The 20,070-nt window shown below is 38.8% G+C and overlaps 1 protein-coding gene across 3 annotated transcripts in view; it reads right to left on the bottom strand.

Annotated features, from left to right (window-relative positions):
- The window catches only part of LOC117412541 (dnaJ homolog subfamily C member 17-like), a 77,431-nt gene extending 57,772 nt beyond the window's left edge, over nt 1-19,659 (bottom strand). For 2 of the 3 annotated variants that reach the window (XM_058991405.1, XM_058991404.1), the window contains exons 1-2: nt 19,450-19,659; nt 3,425-3,494 (exon numbers count right to left, since the gene is read on the bottom strand). In XM_058991405.1, coding sequence (XP_058847388.1) covers nt 3,425-3,494; nt 19,450-19,527 — 148 coding nt within the window. In that variant the 5' untranslated portion in view covers nt 19,528-19,659. The remainder of the gene's footprint in view (nt 1-3,424; nt 3,495-19,449) is intronic. The other variant, XM_034021040.3, reaches the window with a different exon arrangement.
- Nucleotides 19,660-20,070: the final 411 nt, after the last annotated feature.

Here is a 20,070-nt window from a genome sequence, read left to right on the forward strand (position 1 = left end):
GCCCCCTAATTCTTCTTTAATCTAAGCTAAATAAATTCAGTTCTTTCAGCCTATCTTTGTAGCTCATTCCTTTAAGCCCTGGGATTAGTTTGGTTGCTCATTGCTAGACTCTCTCCAAAGCCACAATGTCCTTTTGGTAAAGTTCTGACCAGAATGGAACCTAGTACTCTAAATGCGGTCTCACCAAAGCATTATACAACCTCACTTTAGACTATACACCCAAGCATTTTGCTTGCTTTTGTAATTGCTTCCCCACACTGTCTGATGTGCTGACTGTGAAGAGTCTCCAACAACATCAAGGTCTTTCTCTTGGTGGGCCTGTTCTAGTTCTATACCACCAATTTGGTAGCTGGATCCTACATTTTTGTGACCAGCGTATAGCACTTTATATTTGTTAACATTACATTTAATTTGCCATGTTTCTGCCCAGTTTGGTATTGTGTCCTAATCCTTTTGGATTTCCTGGGTGGCTGAAAGCGTATCAGCTACTCCCCCAAGCATTACCAAGGGCACGAAACCACTCTGAAAGTTTTAAGTTGTGCAGTGATAAACGTGGAGAAAGGAAAGAAATAAGAAAAAAAGAACACACAGAAGAGGCACAGAGACAAAAGAAAGGAAAAACAGCCACAAGAAAATAAAAGTTACAAAATGGCACTGTTCGTCTCTTAACAAATGCCAAACTGTGCTCAAATTAATTGAGACATCTCCTACATAAAATAGGCACGGAATCTCACGGAGAGCAGTTTCCTCTAATGATATGCTGCAAATTTTCTCACAAGAATCTCCATTTTTCTCTGTCAATACCAGGGCTCTCTCAGGGACAATTTGTACCAGTCAGAGCTAACCCAGAACCAGATCTCTCCTCTCAGCGTCGCCTGGGTTTAATGACGCAATTAAACATGCTTTATTTTAACAAGCTGCTGAGATCAGGAGCACTCCAGAGTTTTCTCGGGTTTCTCGGCTCTCTTGGCTCAAGCAAATCCAGATTAAACACTAGAAGTGTTAGTGCACAGAACTGGGGAATAGTCACAGGCACTGCGGCCCCTGGAAAGAGTCAAACTCTTAAAACAAGCTCAGGATTTTGATGGGGAACAACACAAGAGGTCAGTAAGACTAAAATGTTTAGTGTACAATAACAAATACACAGTGGATGCACAATAACACCTACAGGGATTATACACACACACACACAAACAGGAACAGAAAGACACACAGACACGCACACAAAACAGACTTTGTGGAAATAGTTTTTTTGTCAATCACATGTAACAATAATAGCCCCAATTTGATCTGGTTTGCCTTTTTGTATAATGGAATATGGTACATAAAAAGTTTACTTTATATCCTCAACAGTGTTCCGTATGATTCTATATTGTTGTTTCTGCATAGGTTATTTCCCATGCTTTACTAGCCAGTACAGAGACTGCTTCTCAAGGGTCAGTTACCCGAGTTGGGGAAGTTGTGCTGTGCGCTGAAGCATAATGCACTAAAGTAGTCGTTTTCCACATTAGAGCGGACTTATAATTAATAACTAAACCAGTATTTTAAATAGAAATCCTACAGAGCAGGCAAAGATAAACACTGGTAACCCCTCACAAGATTGTTTCTCACATAACATATTGTAGTGGATCGCCTCCTAGAGGCTGATCAGTTAATAATAGTGACATCACCAACAGAGCATTCTCTTTAGTTGAATGGCAAGACATTCATCTTCAGAAATGTGGTTTGCGGTTCACATCCAACCCTTGCCTTTCCATGGCTGCGATGCCAATTCATGACAACGAAATAAATAAAACTATACAGGATAACAGATGCCATATCAAATAGGTTTAAACAGGAAGGGGGGCAATCTCTGAATTTACTGCTGCGTTCTAGAAAAACGTAGATGGAAAAAGACGACAATATTTCAGGCAATGACAGTATTGCCCCAAGTCCGCTCCCTGACGAGCCTCTTAGAGGCACTGTATTCAGATGCAGTTCTCAAGGTTGCTTTTACATTTATTTTCTTGTACCTGCTTCACCATTAGCTGACCCAATCTGGTCATTAAAAGGACATCCAGGAACCACAAACCTCAATGAATAACATTTTGCTTAATGTCACAGTGCATTTTTTTTAGCATTTAAATAACATTTTAGTTGACTGGCTACACATTTGTTGGCTCGCCGCTTCTGAAGGATTTCAAAGTCGGTAAAACATATTTCATCTCCGAGCGTCCATGTAGACTATTACTTCCCAATGTTTCTGGCTTTGCGGTCCCTGAGGGAAGAGGCCTGTGCCAGAGATCTGCTGTGATTGGTTCAACAGAAAAACATGAAGAATACACAAAACCTCAGTGAGATTTCAATGGTTTGCAATTAGAGTCAGATCTTTGCAACACTACAAGAGCTACAGAATTGATAAAGCATGGTGTATTCAGGATTATTTTTTTATTTTTTTAATATGCTTTACCATACCACTCTAGGTATGCTTTTCCCATTATTATTATCATTATTATTATTATTATTATTATTATTATTATTATTATTTATTTCTTAGCAGACGCCCTTATCCAGGTTGACTTACAGTCGTAAACAAAAATACATCTCAAGAATCACAGTACAAGTAATAATACAATTAAGAGCAAGATAAATACAATGACTTTGGTTCTAGCAAGTACAAGTATGACAAAATCTGATTCAATAACGGAGCAGATAACAGTGTCAGTGATAGTTACATCAGGATATAATTAAATACAAAATACTACAGATTAAATAACACTTGACAGATTACAGTACTCTAAAAGTACACTACTACGGTAACCTTTATCAGGGTTTACTCACAATGCAGCTTTTAAATGTGATAAAACAACTGCTCACAAATAACTCCTCTAAACTGCTGCTCAGCAAAAATTGCCTTATTTTGTTTGCAGGTTGCCATATATAAATGAATATCCCCATCAAATCTAAATATTATTACTTTAGTATGTTTTATGACCAGATTTAGAAATCCATTTTCAAACGCAAAACTTGCATTATTTTTAGGTAAATAGAATACAATACAGGCACTACTAAAAAGAAATACACCGAAGGACAACGAAGAATGTGACAGAGGGGTTTTTCAATAGAAAAGTGTGAAGGACAAAATTCTCAATAGAAAAGTGTGAAGGAAAGGATTTTCAATTGTTCTGAATCGATTCTTGCTTGTTTTATAGAGTTAACGTTGTATTCCTCTCTGACAATGTGCACTTGCGGAACAGGGCCCATGATGTAAATGTCATTCACTGAAGTGCTTTGCAGATAACCATGTTTTTTTCTTAATAAACCAGGCCCACTGCCCTTAACAAAAAACAAAAGACAACAAACATACTGTAGCAAACAGCAAGTGCAATTGTTTTCTTACAACATGACGTTTCACCTCGTGTTTTAGACATGTTAACCTGCTTACCTGCTTTGGGGTTGTCTGGGTTCTTGTCAGGGTGGCACGTCAGCGCCTTCTGTCTGTAGGCTTTCTTAATCTTGAGGGGGAATAAGAAAAACACGTGGTTAAGACATGTCCATATGATAAATGTCTTCTGACAAGTATGACAACACCACAAGAGGTGCCAGAATCACAGCAGCCTGGAGAATAGGACCTCATCAAAAACATCCAATGGAAAATGTCATCAAATTAATACATTCTATTTAGTCTTGCATAACAAAGGCAAGATAGAATTATGCATACATGACATGATTAATACCAATTCTGATTTAAAATGAAAACAGGTTGTTAAAAGGATTAATACTGAACTAAGTATTGAACCCTGCTGTTGGCTGGATTATGTCTTCTCTGGTTTTAGGGTTCTAATTGTTCTGTTCATGAAAAGGAACACTTGACAGTACCAAAAAGTACAGAAGCAAGATAAATCTCAAGTAACCACAGTAACTGGGCTTCCTGAAGCAAAATCATAACACAACTTTCAATAGCTTTTTATTATTCATATTCTTGTCAGTTTTAGCTTACTGGATTAAAATGACAATACGAATTTGTTGTCAAGGGCAAAATTCCAGTAAAAACATTTTACAATTTTTTTTTTTTTTTTTTTTTACAGCACAACAATAAAAGGTGTATTATTTCTGACTATTAGGGTGATTATAGAGATTTTGGATGCTTGAGTACTGATCTAGTAGTCAGGGTTTTATCTATGTACTGTAATGTAAAGATGCACAAGAAAATGTCGCACTGTCATGCGATGTTTTACAGCGAATAAGGTTTCTGAATATCTGGGCACTAAACTTGTTAAATAAATCTCAGTTTGCAAGCCACACTTTCAGATAGTGTTACACTTCCTTGGTCACCTAAATTGTCACCATTCCTCCAACAGCTTCTTTCCTGTCATTTAACCAACCAGCTGCTTTCCCTACTGACTGACATGCTTTTAGCCAGTAAAATGCTTTGACCCAGAAGACCTAGCTGAGGTGAAATGAACTAGGAAGTGCAGTGTAACAGATTTCCTGAGACTAAGGCATGGAACCTAAGAACATTCTTTAACCTAGTCTAGTAACGGACATTAGGTTTTAAAATAACAATACATATTTGCTGCAATGTGTGTTTCTTTCAAAACTGCACATTTGAGACATATATACTGAATGGAAATGCAAAACAATTACTTTAACCCTCTGTGCTATATACAGAAGCACCTTGTTGGCTTTCCAGATTGTTTACATTCCCTTACAGCAACAAATTCCTCCTCCATTGCAGCCTCTCACATTCTGTGCTAACTTACATTCTGAAACCAATTTAAAAGAAAATGCAATATTACCACTGGACTCTTTCTTACGAGATCTTTGGGTTCTTTACTTCTGAAACTACCAACCCCTCAGCTAGGATTTACATGATGTACAGTAGACAGACTTATTAAAGCTGGATGTCACATCATCCTTGAGTATTTTATTTCCATAAAACCAGTGGACCAGAACAATAGGTCAAGGATATCCTGCTAACAAGGATTACCTGATCACTATAGTAATAAGTCAACGTCACTCATATGTGAACTTGTTCAGATACAATGCATTCCTGTCCCAATCACATCAACCTAGCTTGAATCATTTAAGAAACACACCGCTAACAAAGATTTCTTATCCAACGACAAAAGACTTTCAGCCTACTGTACTAAAGTAGATTCAATTTAAAAAACAACATGGCATCTGTGTTATTTCACTCTGATATGGCGCCATTCATAGAGTATACTGAATGATCGTTTGTGGTATACTGTGCTTTATCTAAGCAAGAAATAGCCTTCATAACATCTTCATAACAATAACACAATAATGTATAGTCCACTCAGCTTTATAACCGGGCAGCACTTCAACTGTGAAGTCATAAACTTTATTTTCAATGGCTCTCGCTTCTAATTTGTAACAAGAATACAATAATAATAATAATAATAATAATAATAATAATAATAATAATCATAAAAAAGGCCTTTTTAAACTACTGACGGTTTCAAATGGATTCACCCGAAGCTCGTGGTATTAATAAATAATGAAATTCTGCAACCACAGAATTAAATGATGGTGGTAGGCAAGGCTGGTACTAATTGTGGTTTTGGTCTGTGGAAACCAGAGCTCTCAAACAGCGCGGCCAGTCAGATTAGAATTCTCCTCCCAGCCTGTTTTCAACCACACTCTAACCAAAGAACATGCCGCCAGGCTGCTGGCAGTAGCTTTCAATGGTATTCAATATCAACAATTTATTTTTTTGTACAGCCTTTTGGCAACAGGACCTCCAATGTTTTTTTAACCATAAACTTCAAAAAAAGCGAGCCCAGATTTCAGGGCTGTGATAGATTTTGGACCACATGGCAACAATATTATCCCCTGTAAAATGTAGTGAATTATCTGGGTCTAATTCCTGCTTACGTGTATGGAAGCCTGACAATCAGGAGTAACTTCCAGCAATAGACAAGGCTAATTTTGCTAATCACAGTTAATCTGCAGAACTCTCTGCTTTACAAATGTAAAGCATTTGGGGCTGGCAGAGTTGAAAGGTTACAATGACTTCTGGCACCCAGAATGGAACATTCTTTTTCTAGAATATTGATGTCACCATACCGTCATCGAACTACAGTTTTTTGGAAATGTGGAGCGTTCCAAACCTGGAGGGGGTAGGCCAGTGCCAGTTTGGTATGATTAATATAATTCCATGGGTCAAAATGCATCAGATTCAAGGGACACATTGAAGAACCGTCACCTTACTGAGATGGAAATACACTTTCTTATCTCCTGTAAACCTGTTGAAAATCTTGAGTTAAGAAATGCACTGAGTTTCAAAACATAGTCAAAATAGGTTAATCTGTTCATACTGTATATATATATATATATATATACACACACATACACACACAGTATACAAATGTAGAATATTTAGGTTGCTATTTCTTCCTTAGATGGGGTTCAGGTTAAGCAAGACAAACCCCGTCCCGGATACAAAAGGTTTTCTGGATCATAAAAGTGTTAATTAACCCCAACCCGATGGGATCGACCCAATCTAGATCGGGACGTATTTCGGGTTAGCGTTATAACTATAACTATATATATACAGTGCCTTGCGAAAGTATTCGGCCCCCTTGAACTTTGCGACCTTTTGCCACATTTCAGGCTTCAAACATAAAGATATGAAACTGTAATTTTTTGTGAAGAATCAACAACAAGTGGGACACAATCATGAAGTGGAACGAAATTTATTGGATATTTCAAACTTTTTTAACAAATAAAAAACTGAAAAATTGGGCGTGCAAAATTATTCAGCCCCTTTACTTTCAGTGCAGCAAACTCTCTCCAGAAGTTCAGTGAGGATCTCTGAATGATCCAATGTTGACCTAAATGACTAATGATGATAAATAGAATCCACCTGTGTGTAATCAAGTCTCCGTATAAATGCACCTGCACTGTGATAGTCTCAGAGGTCCGTTTAAAGCGCAGAGAGCATCATGAAGAACAAGGAACACACCAGGCAGGTCCGAGATACTGTTGTGGAGAAGTTTAAAGCTGGATTTGGATACAAAAAGATTTCCCAAGCTTTAAACATCCCAAGGAGCACTGTGCAAGCGATAATATTGAAATGGAAGGAGTATCAGACCACTGCAAATCTACCAAGACCTGGCCGTCCCTCTAAACTTTCAGCTCATACAAGGAGAAGACTGATCAGAGATGCAGCCAAGAGGCCCATGATCACTCTGGATGAACTGCAGAGATCTACAGCTGAGGTGGGAGACTCTGTCCATAGGACAACAATCAGTCGTATACTGCACAAATCTGGCCTTTATGGAAGAGTGGCAAGAAGAAAGCCATTTCTTAAAGATATCTATAAAAAGTGTCGTTTACAGTTTGCCACAAGCCACCTGGGAGACACACCAAACATGTGGAAGAAGGTGCTCTGGTCAGATGAAACCAAAATCGAACTTTTTGGCAACAATGCAAAACGTTATGTTTGGCGTAAAAGCAACACAGCTCATCACCCTGAACACACCATCCCCACTGTCAAACATGGTGGTGGCAGCATCATGGTTTGGGCCTGCTTTTCTTCAGCAGGGACAGGGAAGATGGTTAAAATTGATGGGAAGATGGATGGAGCCAAATACAGGACCATTCTGGAAGAAAACCTGATGGAGTCTGCAAAAGACCTGAGACTGGGACGGAGATTTGTCTTCCAACAAGACAATGATCCAAAACATAAAGCAAAATCTACAATGGAATGGTTCACAAATAAACATATCCAGGTGTTAGAATGGCCAAGTCAAAGTCCAGACCTGAATCCAATCGAGAATCTGTGGAAAGAACTGAAAACTGCTGTTCACAAATGCTCTCCATCCAACCTCACTGAGCTCGAGCTGTTTTGCAAGGAGGAATGGGCAAAAATTTCAGTCTCTCGATGTGCAAAACTGATAGAGACATACCCCAAGCGACTTACAGCTGTAATCGCAGCAAAAGGTGGCGCTACAAAGTATTAACTTAAGGGGGCTGAATAATTTTGCACGCCCAATTTTTCAGTTTTTTATTTGTTAAAAAAGTTTGAAATATCCAATAAATTTCGTTCCACTTCATGATTGTGTCCCACTTCTTGTTGATTCTTCACAAAAAATTACAGTTTCATATCTTTATGTTTGAAGCCTGAAATGTGGCAAAAGGTCGCAAAGTTCAAGGGGGCCGAATACTTTCGCAAGGCACTGTATATATATATATATATATACACACACACACACACACACACATATACAACTTGATACACATACATACAAAAAAATATTAAGAGGGCTGACAGCAGGCCTGAGTTCCAGCTGTAATTTTTTGCTGACATAAATATAGGTGACACTTTAAATTAGAAGCTGCCACACAAGCACGCGTCTTAACCGCTGTGCAAGAGAGCCAGGCTCCACTCAAGGTTATTTAACTTGAAATCTCATCTTACCGACAAGGGACAGAATCCGTAATGGCAGAACATCACACAATACTGCCCGTTACATAACAGGGGTCAGTCACAATCCTGCTGAGGTATATTCCATCCACAGCATGACATTCCTGATAAGAAATACTCATACTAAATTTCATCACAATTAGGTGAGGGTTTCTCAAGCTATACCTAAAGGCACCCGTGCTTTAACACACGCGTACAAAAAACCAAACAAAACAAAAAACACAAAAACACATAAAAAACACACAAAAAGGCCCACTCCACATTAGCTCACATAAAACCTTTCGACACTGTGTTTATTGTAGGGAGCTATCTTGGCAGGGTGTGTTTGTCGTCTGGTTGAACTGCTAAGTGGCTCTGCAAGCCAGCACGGTAGACTGATGCACTTCAGTATGGTTAATACCTCGTTTACACATACTAGCTGAAGCTCAAACTGCCTGTCAAGATTTTATCAGCTAGTTCTCCTGTTCACAGTCAATGCCTGGGCAGCTGCGGCTCATTAAAACAGCCACTCTGCCCACAGAATACAAGTGGTTTCGTTCTGCAACATCCAGAATTCGTCAGAATCTCTGGTCAACCTTAAAGATTGTTCATGAGTCATGAACTAACTTCTCATTATCACTTCTTCCATTTGTCCAACCACTCCACAGTTTAACCAATGAAGGACTCCATGAAGAGTCTCACCCTGGGTAAAAGCTTTGTATACCCGTTGTCTTTTCAGCCCGATTTATCAAATGTACATTTTCCTTAAGGCAAGAGATACTGGGCTGTAGTCACAATCTTAACACAAAAGTTACTTTGAGACTATTTTAAGTCTGCATTGATTGCAATGACTTCAGACTGTTTAAGAAACTGTTAACAGAATAAAATGTTTCCATTATGAACAAGCATACCGGTGAAATGCATCCTCCACCACAGTTGTATATTCAAAATGAAAGATAGAAAGATGCCTTCATATACCCCCAGACGCTTTCAATAAATGATGCTGAAGCAGGTCCAGACCATTTTGCTTATACATGTACAGTATGTAATAACCTACAGCCATACGGACAGAGATAGACAGACTGCCTCCACATATCCACAGGTTAACTTGAGCTAAAGAATGCCTTTAGCAAGTTTCATAACACTTCAACAAGTGATTCCTCAGATATATGCTAAAATGAAAGAGTGAAATAAAGACTGACTCAGTTTACCCTGAGAATATAAAGCATTCAATGCACAGACACTACCCATGTAAGTGCAAAGCGGACAACTTATTGGTGTTAAGGATTGCCAACAGAGATCTCTATTGCATCAAAACACCAAATACTTGCAATGTAGTTGTATTGGTGGCTCTTCACCAACCAAGGCCCTAACATTCAATTACAGATCACTGTGCTGTCCGAGGGGTCTTCCAAAGCAGATCGAGGTAACTGTCAATTTGGCCTGGCTAGATTCCCCTAACTTTCAAAGCATTATTTAAATTCCCCTAACCTGTACAACCTGGGACATTTTATCCCCGGAAATGAGCATCCCAGAGGTTCTCCCTTCATGTAAATCCATATTTACCTTACAGATCTGAAGAAGTGCCTGCCGCTTCTGGTATAAATGTTTCTCATAGTAAAAGCATAGCAAAGTCTAAAAGGAATTTTGAAAGCATAAGTAATTACAGAAGAGAGGTATGGTAAATCGTATTTAAAAACAACACATTGAAAATCATATTAAATCTATTGTAAAAGCATGGGAAAACCGCAAAATTACCTTGCAAAATGACTACAGTAATCTTTTATAAAAGGTTCATATCTGCTATGGAAGACCTTTTATTTTGCTGAAAGGAGATGCAGTAGGCCTGGTTTTTGTTATAAAGCCTGCGTAAAGTCAGCTCTTCTAAAGTAAAGTAAATTCCAAGTCAAAATGTCTACATTCCTGGAAGCTGTGGTAGGTTTCTAAACCACGTATGCGTGTTTTATTCTATGCTATTGTATCTGTGGAATGTATAACACTCAGCCCCACAGATGGGATAATCTCATCCCCTGGTACAGCAAAATACCTTTTTTTTTTCAATAAACAAGCCCTGTCATGCAATCAGCAGAGGCTATGTGGATTGTAAAGTGACTGAAGGGTTGATTCTGGTGCGGTATGCTAATGGTTAACAGCGACGTGTGCCTTTATCCTTCTAATCAGTTTCGACACAGTTCAGTTCCAGGGCTTTCTGAAATAAAAACATTGTTAAAGCTCCCCAGAACCACAGACTAGCACTCAGGCGCTTCCTCCAGAGGCTGAGCTGACACGCAGAGGGCTGGAGCCTGGCCAGGGAACCAACTCGCAGGATCCTGTTGCTCCGGACTGTAAAACTGTCTGGGCAGCCAAACACACCTTCCAATAAGGCCTGGAAGCTGATGGTTTTCAGGGTCAGCTACAACACAAGTGAACCAACACCTTCTACTATTCTCAGTTAGCTACAGTTTTTCTTTGGACGGATAGTGGGTATCAAGTTCATCTATCCCTTTCAGTAACTAATCCTACCCCTGGATGTAGTTTTGCTACTGAATTATTCAGCCATGTAGTAGAGATAAAAAAAACAAATGCAAAAACGTATTTTAAAACATCATAGCGCGTGCTTATTTGTACCTCGGCTAACTTCCAATTTGTTGAGCAAGAGTTTAACGTATATTAAATAGCGTTCTGCGATTGTTCAAATGCATACAAGGGCTTATCTTAAGTACATAAAGCTAGTTTTTAGACTTACTTTCCAACATTGGATGCAGGTAATTAAATCACTTAAATGTATTGACTGTAAATGCACAGAACGGTCACGTCGTTTTACCTGGGTTAGGCCTTAGATGTGATGCAGGAAGGCATTCATAGCGCAGGGCCAAATACTGGTTTCATTCTTTGGACAACAGCAATACAAATGTCTTAAAAGGGAGAAATGAGGAGTATAGGCTTTATTTCTGAAGAACTGTTTTCTGCAACAGAGGAAAGCTGGGACTCATCATTATCAATCTCTGGAAACTTTGCTGGAAAAGTCCACTGGATAACTGGAAGTGGGAGGCTTCCCCTGTTGTCAAAACCATGACAGGTCAAACTTGTAACTAGCTTGACCCTGAAACTATGAGAACTGTACAACGAAAAAAAAAAATAATTAAAAAGGCTCATATACAATATGTTGTTACTCATTTATTTTTTATTTTGCTAAAGCTTCAAATTTAACCTGCGTCACAATTACAGACTGCCACCTTTACTGCAGAGGTGCTTTGAAAGTACAGCCAACATGTTTTCAATGAGGTCATGTATTTTTCTGACCAGGAGTTGACCTGGAAGTTGCAGCTTTATAATTACGTCTTTTCGGGCACGGATGCAAAGTTGGGCTTGAGCCAGGCCGATAACCATCGTTCTCTACCAATGACTGGGACCAATAAAGGAGGAATGAAACCGCAGGCAACCCAACACAAATATTTATTTGTGGTACAGAGTCTTGCTGTGCTATTTGCTCTAATTGTCCAAGCACACAACCTGCTGGGAATTCTCAGACACAACCCCAATGAGGGGCTACAGTAAATGACCTCAGCGGCCGTGCCGAGCAGCGCGTTTACTGACTGTGCCTGTTCCCTTAGCATCTTCTGCCCGGAGAATGCCACTGTAACTTTAGGTAAGGTCTTATTAATTCCAGCAACTACCTAAACCCCAACTAGAAATAGGTTGATCCAGGTTAGCGTGCTAGTAAATAATAAAACTATTGTTCTAGAACCCGACTCGGTGCTTAAACTAAGAGTTATCGTAAAATCTCATAAGCAACAATATATTCCTGTAAGCACCACTATTCTCAGCTTTGTTTTATATACAATTCAGCTAATTCTAATAATTAGCCGAAGATAAAGCCAAAGGAAAATAACCATACAGATTTACCTGCCATGCATCTTGTAATAACACATTTTTAAGTCTTTTGTCCAGCTACTATGGGAACTTTGTGGACAACAGCAGCAAACATAGAAATAAGGGAATAACAAGATTGAAAACATGTGCGGCGAGGCTGAAGGTGGTGTTTTCTCAAGTTAGAAAGGAATCAATATTACCGACTTGATTCCAAGAATGTGAACGCAAAAGAAACTGTGGCATAATTAGAGCTCATTTTTAGTATGCAGCGGCACATCTCTCATTGTAGACTTCCAATGAGGTAAAAGGCAACAGGATAATAACGGTGACCGACTCCTAAAGCAAAATTGCCTGAATGACACTTTTTATTATCCATATAGAGTTAAGGGTCTGAGAAGTTTGTGGGTGTTCATATTTTGGTACTTGATTAACTGTCTTTAGAATATATTACTGTTCACAACAGAATCACTAGAGATGTCTTTTCTCAGATAGCATTATGCTAACAAAAGAAAGCAGGTATTCTTGACAACTGCAAACATAATTTCAAAAGCACTGTGTTCACACCAGATTCATTCAGACACTCAACTTATTATCTCCCAAAAGTGGAACCCTTCCTTGACCTGGAGTGTTTCTGCTAGTTTGTATCCAATGCCAGGAAAAGTGTTGTTTTTATTTTTAAGTTGAAATATATTTTTAAAAGCATTTTTAGACATAAAAAGATACTGTATATTACATTATCCTTGTCACATGAAACATGTACTTTAATACACCAATTCAATTATTATATAGTTAAATCTACCCATCATTAAACCACCAATTAGCAGAGTGCACAGTGCACAGTGTGTTTGGTACTGTGCGGTACTGTAAAACCAATATCACAATATAAAAATGCAATGAAGTACCACAATTCATAAACACATGTAGAGATACCAATGCTTTGTAGGTCATGATTTGTCTAGATAAGAAAAATAATTATATAATGGCAGTTTTATCTTGGTCCAGAAGAATTTTAATGTATTAAATATATGAAAATTCCTACAATAATTATTTTTAATATGTAGACTATAGAGATGGCGTAGGCTAATTGTGCGATAGAGATTGATAACCATCAGGTTATCTCACTGTAACGAATGCCCCTTTCAAAACTGCCTTAAAACACATTCATTTTACCCATCCAAATATATTAGGAACTAAAAGTTAAGCACATTTATTTGTCATCGTTTCAATCAAAGAAGCAATGGGTACAGCTAGCTTCTCCCAGTACAGTTTTCAATGCAAAAACAGAAGACTTCCAACGAGTGTTGGGAGATCAAATACAATCGGGTTACTATAGGAATGGAGCGAGGCTACAAGTCGAGGTCAGTTTATGTGGCGAGTGTCAATATAACAGTGCTCGTATTCCAATAACTATTACATACTGCTTATTTGTTAACATACAAATAAAAAAAATACAGCTATATTGGTGGTCTGAACTGATTTTGAACTGACTTTGCAGTTGAAGAGAATCCTGAGAGGTGACTGGTTTGACCTTTAATAGCAGGCGACTGTCCCAATATTGAAAATGCGGCACAGTAAAAAGTCAATATGATGCAGCTGATGTTCCTCAGTGATGTGTGGAATACAGCAGCCGAAAATATCCTAAGCAGACTAAAACGTAAAAGTATAGGGGCCTCGTCTAGGGAAAAGGCGGCTTCAACTTATGACCACTCCATCATAAACCATCCCCGCATGGTTCCCCCTGCATTAAAATCTGACTTCACTGACTGTTCCTTCAGGAGGTCAGTAACTTACTGTTGCTGTTCTGCTTAACAGAATCTGAAATTCTTGGCCACAGGCCACAGGACATACTTTACTGCCTTTCTACATCTTATTCCAATTACAACAGTCTGCTTCCATTATTACTGCTGACTACTTAGTAAAAATTACCCACGCGGGTGGCTGGGCGGCCCTCAGGGAGCCCATCTTCTACAATTAGCCAGCTTTTTGCTTTTATAGAACAAAAACAAATCATAGCCAGATCGCAATCTGAACTAATGGGTCTGACAGAAACAATATGTACACAGTCAGGACAGTGATATGGTATGGCAGGACAGGGGGTTATGAATGACTGTCATTGGCGTTTAACGTGAAATACATTATTCTGCAGTCATTAACACAGCTGCACTGGGAGAGCCAAGTTGTGAACACTGCAAACGCACGGTGAGGCAGGAGATCATTTTCTCCGAGATGATTGAGGTTTTCAGTTTCAAACAGCCAGTCTTGAAACCTTGATGAAGACTGACATAAAATCATGCTCAGCAAATTTTGTACAGATTTCTGTCAATGGACATCTGATGTGCCAAATTCAAGAAGACAAGCTTTATTTTTAACTGACAGGCAACAAATGTATTACATTAACTCCCAAAAGTGGCCTGCAGCACTTCTGGTAACTTATTTGTTTTTTAATTTAGCGTGCCCATTGTAGAATGTCCAATTCTTATTTTGCCCCCATCGCGGCAATTCCCCACACAGCTCAGGAGAACTGAAGGCTTAGTGGGCCGATCCCACGACCAAGCCAGTTTCCTGTTTTATACTCAGTAACTCAAGAGCCGATGTCAGCGAGCCACCGACCTATGAAGGACAAAGGCCAGCCCTGCAGGTGTCCGCCCGAGCTCACTAGGTGCCTTGCAAGTAAGGTCAGTTGTAGCGTGATGAGAAACAGTGCCTGCTGGTTTTGCCTCCTTAAACCCGCAGGAGCGTCAGAGCCAATGCAACGCTCCCTCTGGAATCCCCAGCGAAGACCGCCAGCTTCGCACATCGCACAGCCAGGATGCGAACCTGCGCTCCCCATGTGGCTGTGCTTTTACCAGGGGAGCCACTCAGGGAACCCCTTAGTAATTTTACTGTATATCTGTTGCTAAATATACATGTTTAAGTTTATGTTGAAAAGATCACTTCACTAGGACCTCAAAACATTAATGCACTACAGTATTTTAACAGTGTGTTTAACATCAAATGTGTCCATCATTAAAAAAATCAAACTTGCAGACTACATGTACTGTATCTGTGTTTTAAATCATGCATCACAATACAGCACATCAACAAAATATATAAAGTAACACGTTTGGCACAATGTTAGGATTTTTAATTTACAAGAACGGCAATTAACTTGGAGCAAGGACATTCATAAAAGACTTTGGTAATTCCCAGTTCCTCTTCAACAGGGTATTTCTTGTCACTGTATAGGCATGCTCTTACTGTAAGTAACTGAATTATTGCCCAACACTTGTCCTTGATGACCGTCAATGATCTCACAGATCTTGGCATATCGTGCACATTTCCAGTTCTTTTCCCTGTCCACGGACCACACAGCATATGTCTTTAAAGTATAAGGAATTACCCGCCTTCCTTTACTTTACCACAATTTGAAGCAGACCCTGGCTTCAGCTCTTTCAGCTTGGCTATTCTGTTTAGCTCTGGAGATATGCAGCACATCCCCATTTAGTATTCAACCATCAAACCACACCAAGGTCCCATGTGGTCTGTCTAAAAGACATGAGATCCTGTATCGGTCTCAGTAATGGGGAATATCTTCCAGTAACAAATTTCCCATTTCCAAGTTCCATTTAATTGAGGGCGACTGGTTCTCAACATGGGATACTCTTTATGGACAAACAGCATTACTGCTCCACTTGCATACTTTGAACTGCAATGACAGAATGTTCTGCTTAGTCATCAGTGTGGCTGCTGTTTATAACACTAAAAATAATTAACAGAAATGTACATTATTGGGTTTACTACCAGGATGAATTTCTTTAATGTTTGTTTCTGTTCGATTGAGACAAAGGTTGTCCAAAACCTTCTACATTTGTGGCTGTTTTTGAGCCCCGCAAGTCTTGGAACTTTAAAGTTTGAAGCTTGAACCCTTTGTAAGTTAACAGACCGACAGATAACCGTCGTTCTCTTAAAATTCTGCAAAAAGAATCAAAAGTGCCACACAGTTTTTCTGTGTTACAATATGCTCGCCTAATGTTTTTCAGTATTTGCTATTTTTTTTGCTTATGTTCTTGTAGAACCTGTTTACAAAAATAATGAATCTGCTAAAGTAAAGCATCAATTTTGAGTTAAATGTTCCATATGATTTTAAAAATTAAACAATGTTTATATATATATATATATATATATATATATATATATATATACTGTAGCTAACAAACCGATTAGTAAATCTTAGCTGTCGGGCACTTTAACTCGCTTTATAGGTCTCAAATGTGCAGTTTTGAAAGAAAACGCGTCATTTTATTTTAAAACCTGATATCTGGTACAATGCTGCCTTGGGGGCACGTATATAGCAAACCCTTATGCCAAAAAAGTTTAAGGTTGTGGATTTTTCCCATTTCTCATGAACCTTATTCAGAATAACAGTTGCTGCCTCACTTGAATGACCTGTATATTTCCCTCATACCACAGTCAGATCTGCGGAAGTGGAAGTAGAGGTCATAGATGTACATCTTTTTGATTTTAACAGTGAAATTTGTGCCGATTCAGCTGGCGTCTGTATATTTTTGTCTCATGCTGTATCCGAACTCTCAGCTCGTATGATGCAATCTGTGTAACACAATCCCACAACGGGAAGTCCAACAAGAAAAAAATATATATCACAATCTCAACATTCAAGACTATAATGCAGGGACAATCTTTTTTAGATTCATGACAATTACATTTTAAAAATATTATTCAATAATAGCATGTGTGTGCAGTACCATTTAAAACAAGAAACAGGAGTTGTTTAGTACAAAAACGGAGCATTGACTAAAAAAAAAAAATACAATATATCAGCGAAAAGGTTCATTTCTACTGGATACCACCTGTAATGGAACTCTATTGGAATAAAACAGCTTGTAACAATGTTGTTTGAAATTAAGTGGTCAAAATCAATAATACATTTTAATACAATTAAAAAGTCAAAAGAATGTGGTAACACTTTTCACTGGACACCACATGTAACTGAACTTTATTGTGACAATGCAACTGTGTACCAAGTATATAGACCCTATGTAAAAGCATGAGGTCTGTATCATTGGTATTGCCAGAGGTTAAAGCAATGCAGCATTGAAGATGCTAAGTTTTAAATGGACAACACTGGTAAACGGTGCATTTGCAAACACATACAAGCTCACCTTACATGCTTGAGACCACTACTACACTTTCCTCCCGTCTCCACCCTCCTGTTCTCTTCCCCAGCCCCTCTGTGGTGGAACCAGCTACCAGAGACCTTCAGAACTGCTCCGTCTCTCCCTGCCTTCCGTCGCCTCCTCAAGACCCCCCTGTTTAGACTGCACTTGTAGATCTCGATCTACCCCTATGCACTGGACTTGTCTGACCTCAGCACCACGTTACTGGATCTTCAGCTAATGCACCATCCTTGCACGACTGCACTACTAATAAGTCATCGTAGCTTTAACTTGTAGCAATCCTTACTTGTTGCATTCTAGTTCATATTGTATTTTAGTAGTGTTATTTGCACTTGCTGTATTTAAATATTACTCTTGCATTGTAACCCTGTACTGCCCTGTAACACCTATAAGTCGCCTTGGATAAAGGCATCTGCCAAATAAATAAATAAATAAATAAATAAATAAATAAATAAAATAAAATTATTATTTAGTATTATTACGTAGTATTATTATTATTATTATTATTATTATTATTATTATTATTATTATTATTATTATTATTATAATTAATAATAATAATAATAATAATAATAATAATAATACTACGTAATAATAATAATAATAATAATAATAATATAGCATGACACACTGCTGCAACAACAGCATATATTGTCAAAAGACAAATCACATGGAATGACCCAGTGACGATAATAATAATGCAATATTAAAAGTGTTAGGCAGACACACAGAGACAGGAGACCTTGTGGGATAGATTATACTATGATCACCTATCCTTTCTGTTAAAGCCATGGTGTAGGAATACCAGAGATCACTGTAAAACAGGGATGGGCAATTCTGGTCCTGGAGGGCTGGTGTCCCTCCTGGCTTTTGTTCCAATGTTGCCCTAAATTACTTGATTAGACCAATTATTACCAATTATTAGTCTACTTAAGTAATTTAGAGCACAGTTGGAACAAAAGCCAGGAGGGACACCGGCCCTCCAGGACCGGAATTGTCCACTCCTGATGTAAAGTGACAACAGCAACATGCATGTATGCCTTGTATCTGTAGTGCAATAGTGCCATCTGGTGGAATCGAAATAGTACTAAACCATAATACTAATCTGTCCGTAAAGCCCAGTAACCTGCTTTCTAATAAAGATAAACATTTTCAATAATGATTTTCAGTAAAGACACTATATTTTTTGTAAATTGTCTTGGTCTATAAAGCTAGAGTGCTGGTCAAGATGTAGTACTGTAACGTAATTGAAAAGTCATCTTTGCATCACACTTGAACTGAAAGGTTTCATTTGGCTCTCGCTATTGGACGTGATAAAGATGTAATAACATGTTTATGCTTAGATTTCCTCCGCTGTCTCTCCTACAGCACTAAAGACGATTCACGGTGATACAAAAGGCAGCATAACAAGGTTTGCGGCGGTTTTTAGTTACAATGGCAGCAGGATATTATTAGTTTATCATCTTCATCTTTATCATCTTAATTTTTATATAGCGCCTTTCAGAGTGGACCACCATCACAAACTTAAGCCCTTTACAGAGGTAGGCTGTGAACTGTTCATATATGCAAACTCACTTACAATAGGACATTGACTTAACATCTCATCCGCAGGTTGGAGCACAAAGTTTAGGTGCTTTTGTACAAAAAAAATTGCATGGGCAGCAGTGAATTCAGAAAAGCCTTTTGAATTAATTTGGTTGGTTTAGACTAATCACCCGACGAGCTGTTTGTTCTATACCTGCAGAACAATGTCGACGACATGCAAATCTATGCACTAAAGTTACCAGTACTGTAAATTCTGAGATTGGCAGATCTGTGTAGGGAGTAGCAAAGAGGTGGGGCTGGCTGAGGAACACTCTACCCCTCAACCACATGCATGCATATACTGACGGTTAAAGGGACCTTAATTCACTTGCCTCTGAGTATATCGAGGTAAATAGTTGCTGTACACGCATTCTGCAAAGAGACATGCGTTATCTTTTGTCACCGTACCTTTTTCGGAGCTGCTCCGTCTTCCACCCCGAGCAGAGCATACAGATCGAGCTGCAGCAGTTCTTTAGAAGCAGACATATTCGCTGGCCGATTCTTCTTTATTTTAAAAATGAATTATAAATAGCTGTTCCTTGCTCTCCCGGTTCAGAACTTCAAGGCACACACGCAACCTTTCAACTACAACCTCTCAGGAAATACCGGAAGCAGTGCAAACTGGATGCTGTAGTTTTTAATAACACAGATCATGATTTACGCCAGACTGCGGGGCCGTGGGGGCCACGTTAGACTTCAAATCCCAGAATGTACTGCGGGCAGCACAGGCGCACACACTAAGGATTGCATCTGGGATTTGTAGTGTTTTGTCTGAAATGACAGCGTTCATATCAAACATGTTTACACAAATCGTGTATAAAGGGGAATGGATCAAATAAAAACCCTAACTATCATTGCTTTTGGGGCGTAGCGGCAATATTTTCATGTCTTACTAAACAAAACGTGCCGCGCCACACCCGGGGGTCTGTTCAATTCTCGATTTAAACAGTGTCCGATCTGTATCGCAGCCGCTGGAATCATTAAATACAGTCTAATCGTGCGAGTGATCTTATCTGGTGTATTCATTCC

This window comes from Acipenser ruthenus, chromosome 18 (genome assembly GCF_902713425.1).
Source record: "Acipenser ruthenus chromosome 18, fAciRut3.2 maternal haplotype, whole genome shotgun sequence".
NCBI classification, from domain to species: domain Eukaryota; kingdom Metazoa; phylum Chordata; class Actinopteri; order Acipenseriformes; family Acipenseridae; genus Acipenser; species Acipenser ruthenus.